Source organism: Nestor notabilis, unplaced genomic scaffold (assembly GCF_000696875.1).
Source record: "Nestor notabilis isolate BGI_N333 unplaced genomic scaffold, ASM69687v1 scaffold34168, whole genome shotgun sequence".
NCBI lineage: Eukaryota > Metazoa > Chordata > Aves > Psittaciformes > Psittacidae > Nestor > Nestor notabilis.
The window spans coordinates 4,997-13,072 of NW_009942050.1; the positions used below are offsets into that span (position 1 = coordinate 4,997).

General features: G+C 40.1%; 1 protein-coding gene across 1 annotated transcript in view; it reads left to right on the forward strand.

Moving 5' to 3' along the window:
- Window positions 1-241: 241 nt before the first annotated feature.
- Window positions 242-8,076, forward strand: part of LOC104410904 (tetraspanin-15-like) — a gene marked incomplete at its 5' end in the record, with an annotated part of 12,406 nt that continues 4,571 nt past the window's right edge. Inside the window, 4 exons of the mRNA XM_010021201.1 lie at window positions 242-433; window positions 2,621-2,695; window positions 5,148-5,243; window positions 6,804-6,920. Of these exons, the coding sequence (XP_010019503.1) occupies window positions 242-433; window positions 2,621-2,695; window positions 5,148-5,243; window positions 6,804-6,920 (480 nt within the window). The remainder of the gene's footprint in view (window positions 434-2,620; window positions 2,696-5,147; window positions 5,244-6,803; window positions 6,921-8,076) is intronic.

Below are 8,076 nucleotides of genomic sequence, written 5' to 3' on the forward strand. Positions count from 1 at the left end.
TATTAAATACATATTTGAAATGAACAAATCTCAAGTTTTTTCTAACTTAGCTTTTTTCTACATTAGTGTTTTTGTTTGGATTTGGTTTGGTTTGGTTTTTTCATCCAAACTTCTGATTTGAGGTTTTCATTGTTTATAATCAATTCTGAAGTGAGCAGTCACAGGTTCATGTATACTCACAAAATGTCATCTCTGTGTTTAGTGGGAGAAGGAGTAACATCTGTGCTCGTCTCTTTTTCTGTTCCAGGTGATTGGAGCCCTTATCCTTGCGGTTGGGATTTATGCAGAAGTTGAAAGACAAAAGTACAAAACTCTAGAAAGTGCCTTTCTAGCCCCAGCAATTATTTTAATACTTTTGGGCATTATAATGTTCCTGGTATCTTTTGTGGGTGTACTGGCTTCTTTAAGAGACAATTTATGCCTTCTTCAAGCAGTAAGTGTTGGGTTTTTTTAATCTTAATTTTTAAGGCTCATTGCTTTTGCTTTTCAGTGCCACCTGAATTCAAACTAATAACTGCGTCTACACTGAAAAAAAGATTTAATAAAGTTGCTTTTTTGATTTTTATTAAACGTATAACTGGTTTATGGTAGTGGTCCCCTAAACTGTGGTATGTGGACGTCCTTCCAGCAGGGAGAAGCAGTATTTCACCTTGCCAGTGATAGGACAGACAAGGGTCAGAGCCTAGCGCTGAGAAAACCAGCTTTCCAATAGTTAAGGGCTTTATGGAAAACAACCAGGAATGTGAATTATTATCAGCCAGTGTGGATATTGTGCAAACTCAGCTGTTGACATACCATTTGACATTTGACGCTAGCCTGGCACCACGGTGCCTGCTCTTTCTCTGGTCTGGCCATACCACAGGTATATGCATATGCCCTGCTTAGGGGAACTGTGTTGTGGAAGAGGGAATCTTGCTGCGCCTTGGCTGAAGGAAAAGACGAAGTCTGACTGCAGGTTCTTCCCACCGGTAGGGGGGCATTTCCTAAAGCTGGGACCTGCTTGCTGGGACTATGAGTTGTAGTCTCTGATGGTTCTCCAAACACTACTCGTTTCAACCCAGAGGAAGCCACTAGAGAAAGAAACCGAGTTCAAGCTGACATCTGTCAGTCTGGCGGTGGCTGGGGTCTGTGTGCCTTTGTCTTGGAAGTGGAATATAGGGGGGAGATGGAGAAACGTGTGTTACAGTGTTAACTGTGTAGCACCATAGGGCTTCGAGAGAAGGGTCCTAAGCGAGAAATGAAAGAGACATTTTTTCTCTCCAGTGCCTCTGAAAGGGTAAATTTTAGGGAAATTCCTATGTAGCATTGTAGTTGCAGATGGAAGTTGCGCATGCAACTAATTAAAAATAAAGTGTGAAAACATGATTTTCACCTTCATGGCAGTTCAGTCTAAAGAAGTGCTAAGTGCATGGCATGTTATGTAGGAAAAAGCAAGAGGTAACTGTGGATTTTGAAATTATGCTGGAATCTTACTGAGTCTGTCCCTAGGCGCTGATGGCTTCTTTCAGTCTCAGCAAGGTGATGTGTCTTCATCTGATGCCAAGGATCTTTTGTCTCCCCATTGCGGTAGCAAACCTGGTAGGATATTTAAATGAATAAAGTCCCTGGTATCTGCTCTCAGTCTGATTCCAGATTTAGCAGGAGAAAAGATATGTGTCTGGTGAATTCATGACACTGATACTGGGTATTGAAAGCACAGAAATTAAACCAGCTTTGGGGGCAGAGAGCATTAGAGATTATTTTCAGATGTGAGATCATAAAACTTTGCTGCTGCTGAAGTTCATTAATAAGAAGCAGACCTAAATTCACATAACAGCCATATTTTATGCCTAAAGAATCCTTTTGGTTGGAAAAAACCTTTCAAGTACTGGCACGTCGCAGCCATCTCATGGTGTTGCTATGGATATCTTCAAATTATTTGTATTTTGCATGCATTTTGATGAGTAGTCACAGATGCATATGGTGTGGTTGTGTATGAGTACATTTGTGAGCTTGTGTATGTACACACACAAATAAATAAGAGCTAGCAGATGTAATTTTTCTTACCAGAGCTTTGTAAGCCCTATTAGTGTCAGTCGTGCAGCCTCTGTGCTCAGCTGGCTTGGTAACGCAGTTCCCTCTTCTGAAGCAACACTAAAAGGTACTAAGCCCCGAGTTTTGCTTTGATTTAACACTGGCTATTTAGTAGAAGATGATTTGGATTATCTTAAAGCACTGCTTTACTCAAGATATGAAAGCTAACACGTAAGTACTGGTTTTGTAGGAAGCATAAAAACAAAGTTTGGTGTGGTTTGTAGCAGCCCATTAGTATGCTTCTCTGGGATGCTGTTATCTTGGCATGATAAATGCATCTATTGGTTTTGAGTCTACTCAAAGCAGAAAAATAATGTGTTTGCCAATTTGGCAAAACCCAGAATGACTCAAGTGAGGAAAAAAGGCTTCCTTGTGACATGAACAGTTTTATAAAACCATAATTTTGTATCTTTCTTTGAAATGACATCTCGTATGCAGAATGCCAAGTATGTTGGCAATTGAATGTTACACACGTAAGGATACTAACTGAAAAAAATAATTGGGGTTTGTTCTGTTTAAAGACTCATTTGCAATTGTTTTTGTGCAGTTCATGTACATTCTTGGTATCTGCTTGCTGATTGAGCTGACCGGTGGAGTGGTGGCCCTGATCTTCAGAAATCAGGTGAGCTGCTTGTGTTTAGGTTTTGATCACCAAGAACATAACTCACAATCCATGATGTTACAGCTATGCTACTGAGCAAATAAAAGGTGTTAAAATTGTCACCTGAGCACTAATTGATGGAGGTCTGAAGGCAGGTCCTCACTTTTCAGGGCCTTGCAGGTTTGGGGATGGGTGGGGTTGGCGACCTGTTCTGGAGGTGAATTCCAGATTAAATAATATGAAGAAAATCTGGTAACTGTGAATGTGCAATACAGGCAAAATGAGTTTCCAGCTCTTCAAGTGTTACAAAGTGCTTTTTTCTGATTTGCCATCTGGGTGGGTCTCAGACTGCAGATGTGGGAAGTTTCCAGCTGGATTTGGAGACTTATTTTGTAGTGGCCAAAATGTTTTATGTTACCTGTAGGACAGCCCTTCTCTGCCCTCATCCATAAGCAACATAACTAATTTCTGTAGGTGACCTCATCCTTTACAAGCATGCTATAAGAATATAAACCCCTTAGTTTTTTCTGAACAGAAAGCAGCAGACTTACTTTTTTTTTCCTGTTAGAAATGCTTTAAAACATAAATATGTTAACTGTGGCAAGTACTGAATTTCTGTGTTTTGATTTTTTTTCTAATCTGGCAAAATGTGAGCATTAAAAGGAGATGCTAAATAAGAAGACCTCTTCCCTCCCCACCCCATCCTACTGATCTCAGTTCCACAAAAAGAAGTCGCACATACTCTGTTACATATGTTATTAAAAGAAATAAAATAAAGCTTTTTTTTTTTTTTTCTTTAAATAACAACTCACAATTATTTTGAAATTGTACGATGTTCTCCCTAGCTAGTGTTTTTTCTCACTCCATGCTGAACTGGAGTCGTGAATTTGACCTGCGAGAGCAGAGGATGAGATATCTGTGTTTCTAGAAGCCATCATTAACCATTGCCATAGGTGTCACCTTGGCTCCACACAAGGATTTATTCTGAATTGTGGTGGGAGCACCAGGCTTGTCCGAAGGGAGCAGGTCAGCCTGCCTGGTGTAGGAGTGTGTGTTTCATGGGGTGCAGAGAATTTGGTTGGCAGAAAATAAAGTAAATGCCAAAGATGGTATTTGCTGAGGGGGCGAGGAAGAGTTGCTGTTGACTTTTGGACAAAGAAAATGTATTCTTGGAGGTTTTGTACAGTAAACATTTTGCTGACTCATGTATCGGCTGCCTGTGTAGGACAACTATGTTTAGGTCTCTTTACTTGTTTTACAGGATTAATGGAGAAATTTGGGTTAGTATGGGGAGGAGAAGGAAGTATTTAATAAAAGCATAGGGTAGTAGCCTCTATTTAAATGCTGATTGTTTTGCATGTCTCATTTTCCTCATTTCTTTTTCTATTTCCTTCTCAAATCTGTGTAATCCAAATGAGGTGATAGAGGTAGCGTGAGAGTAGTCAGTGTTTGCTGCTGTTCCTTCTTTGCCAGTTAGGATAGTCCTGAAAAATCCCATGTTAATCCTAAGGAACAGTGTGATAACTGGTTTTGTTCTGTTTTGTTTCTAAGTGTTGCAGTTTGTAATACTGAGAAAATGAGTAGGTGTATTTCAGGTTTCTTTCTGACCTGTAAGGTTTTAACTTTGATCATTTTAGCCACTGGATTAAAAGGAAAGTTGTTAACGTTCTTGGTATGATTAGTCCCATTTTTTGCTGTGCTGTGATTGTGCTGGATGCTGAAAACTTAATACTCTTTTTCTGTTTGGTTTTGGTTTTTTTTGTTTGTTTGTTTGTTTTTTTCCTCATATTCTGAACTTAAAAACATTTTGTTAATTTCTAATATGTGAAGCCAAAGGGACACCATTTTATATCAGCCACTGCTCCTCTGCCGTATTTCTTTAAACTATCACAGTAAAACATACAGATACTTCTTTTTTTCTGCTTAAGGTACAGTAAAGCTCTTTATCTGCCAGTTATGGATTCCTTGGAAAATAAAAAAGTGAAAAGAAATTAATGGAAAGTAAAATTCATGCAGATGGGAGCAGGGACAAAGTCAGCTCTTGTTGTCCAGGGCATGGTGCAGAACACCCACGGTGCCAAGACCCACCACTCAAAAACACCATTCTATCACCCAAAAGGTGACAGGGATCCCCAGAGCCCAGGGGGAGGGATCCTGCCTGGGCATAATAGGACCATCACTGGGAGGTGCTTGGAGAGTCTCAGAGAAGCAGCATGTTGCTGAGGAGGTGCCATACTGTTAGTGCATCTCTAGCAGTGAGGCTGCCTCCTTAAAAGAGAATGGATGGTCAGTCCCTGCAGGGCTGTGTTATGATTTATTTTAAACTGATTTTTTTTTCCCCTTAAAAAAAAATTAAAAAAGAAAAGTGCCTTTCCTTTTGTGCTTGCTAATTGCACTTGTCACTTTAACCTGCTCTTGTAATTTCATTTTGGTGTGTGTAACCTGTGAATCTTGTTTTACTTTTGCCTTCTAGACAATCAACTTTTTGAACGATAATATTAGAAGAGGAATTGAGAATTATTATGATGATTTAGACTTCAAAAACATAATGGATTCTGTTCAAAAGCAGGTTTGGTTCGGGTTTTGTTTGGGGTTTTTCTTGTGTGACTAATTCAGTGCCGAGATGTTGTAGGTCCTTGGTGACAGCTTTGAGCGTTTCCAGTCCTGAGATAATCAAGTTCTTATTGATGAGGGGGATGAGATCTCAGATGTCATCTGTTATGGCATCACTGTGGTACGGCTCATCCAGCATCTCAGCTGGCACTTGTAGCACTCTAAATTACTTCAGGAAGAGGGGTGCAAAATGCAGCTTTTGCCTTGATAGGTGTGATTCGGATGCTCAAGGCCAGCTCCTGCAAACCGGTAGGCTTATAGGGGCCCCGCAGCTACATTCAGACAAATTCAGCCTAAATTCCACCACAAGTTCTTGTGCTCAGCGTTTCTGCCTGCGAGTCCAAGACATTCAGAAGCATCTCATCAACAGGAGGCTCTGGATAGCGAGAAATTAGGTGGCAGTTAGGCTGTTTGAACCTGGGCTGTTGTATTTTTACTTCAGGGCACACAGCAAGCTCTTTAATGAGGTGGTTATTTAAAGGCAATGCCCGTGGAAGTGTATATACCTGCAATTAAAATCCAGAAACTGTGTTAGGCCCAGCTGAGCATTACTTAATGGCACATGTAGTTGACTCACAGCCTTTTTTTTTGTAAGGTTGGTCTGTTGAAATTTTAATTGGATTATTGAAGAGTTCTGCCATGCAGCTCAGAGGCTGTAGAAGCAGCAGAAAACACTCAGAAATGTGATGTAAGGGCTCATGCGATGTCAGTGACTATGCCAAATAATGATTAAAAACCCCAAAAAGTTAACTTAGGAAGTGATATGCGTGTTTTATGACATCGTTACAGAGATGGCAGCCTGCTTTGAAAAACAAAATTAGCACGGAAAGTGTGTCAAAAGCAACCCATCCTGAGGAAATTTTGTCATTAGATTTCATAATGCTTTAAAGTTTCCATGCACTGCCCAAAATTATGAGTATTTACAGCAAATGTACATTTTAGTGATTAAATATATACTGCTTCTTTCCCCTTCCTTTAAAATATAAAGTGAATATTTGTATTAAGTCAGTGTAAACTTGCAGTATTTGTTTGCCAGATTTCAGTTCTACTAAATTACACCCAAAATGTTTTGGTGACATTATTTTTATGCCTTATAGCAACACCTGTCTTTTAGGCTCGTTCAGAAATGTAGTCACAATCCTAGAACAAAACTGAAGAGGTAGGTTACATGTCAAATGTAAAAACATTGTTTAATGATGTCCAGAACTGAAAGGATGATTTTTCAATTTGGTAAAGATGGGAGGTAGAACTTACCACTGAGTACTTTGCTCTGGCACCCTGGGTAATAGCCTGATGAATGACAGAGGAATACTACCTGTATCTTTATTTCTTTTCAGTTGCATCTGTCATATACATTCATATGTACCTTGGTGATACAATGACAGAATTGTTGGGTAGCTCGGTAGTCTTAAAATTATTTTATTCTTATTTTATTTTCTACTTATTATAGGAGCTTCTGTTAACATATACTTTATTTATTTATTTTTATCTTTGCCTTTTGTGTCTTTTCTTCCAGTTTAAGTGCTGTGGTGGAGAAGATTATAAAGATTGGTCACAAAACGTGTACCACAACTGTGCAGCACCGGGACCCCTAGCCTGCGGGGTGCCCTACACTTGCTGTGTCACAAATAAGGTAAGTCCCAGTATCTCGGCATCATGGCTCTCTGCCAGGTCACCAGTGTTTGCTTAAAAAGGTATCTTACTTTAGGAAGTCTGGGGGAAGAAGTGAAGGAAAAGAGTCCCTCCCCAAAACAGGAGCTGTGGATCTGTTGGTCTTGACAGCCCGAAAAAGGGAAAATAATGAATTAACACATGTTGGCTCTGGTCCATCTTCCTGTCCCAGGAGGCAGTCCTAGAAATGCAGATGTCTGGGAGCTCCTCTAACCGCATGGCTCACCTGGACCAGGGCTGCTTAAAATTAAGTTTTGCTGGTATTTACCCCAGGATTTGTGGCTCCAGCTTTTCCAGGAAGCCTGGGCCCCAATTAGTTCCATGGGTGGGAGTTGGAGTGATGTGCACCAGCTGCTGTGCGAAGTAAAGAGCAAACAGAATGACCCTGTCATCCAGAATAATCCAGAAACGTGGGCAAATTACCTCAGGGTCAGTGCATCCTTGTGGGTGCATGCCTAGACTGGAGCTGCTGCTCTGTCTCTGCCCTAAGCCATCCTTGAAAACTGCTCACCTTGCCACCCTGTAAAATCCTCCCTGGAAGGACACCCTGTCAGCTGGAATCTTGGCCGGTTTTTCAGTCTGTGGTGAACTGGTATTACCAGGTGCTGACGGCACTTGAGCAGGCATTTAATTCCATGTAAGGGTGTTTCATAAAAATTTTTGCACTTTTAATTCATTGTTCTTCATTTGAGAGAGAGATGTGATGCTGAATTTTATAAAGAACTATTCCTCCACTTAAAACTATGGACAATCCCTGACTCACTGGGTTTTGGTCTTTGGTCTGAATGAGGCAGAGAAATCTGTATGTGTAAGCGCAGGTTCGGTAGAGCTCATGCCTGTTATGTGCTATTCTTTCAACATCTGTCTTGAGCATGGCTCTTTCATTAAAAAAGTGAAAATAAACACAATAATTATGCATGTAATCCTGCTAGCTGTTGCTGAGAAATGTGTATCATATGAAGATGTTTATTAGGTATGCTTACACATTTTTTGTATATGAGAAAAAGGCTGTTTAATTCTGCTTTGATCTGTTCCCAGAAACCAAAAGTAAACAGTTATGCTTTAAGTCTTAAGTGTTCGAGAATAAGAAAGTCATGTATATGAAAATAGTATCTGCT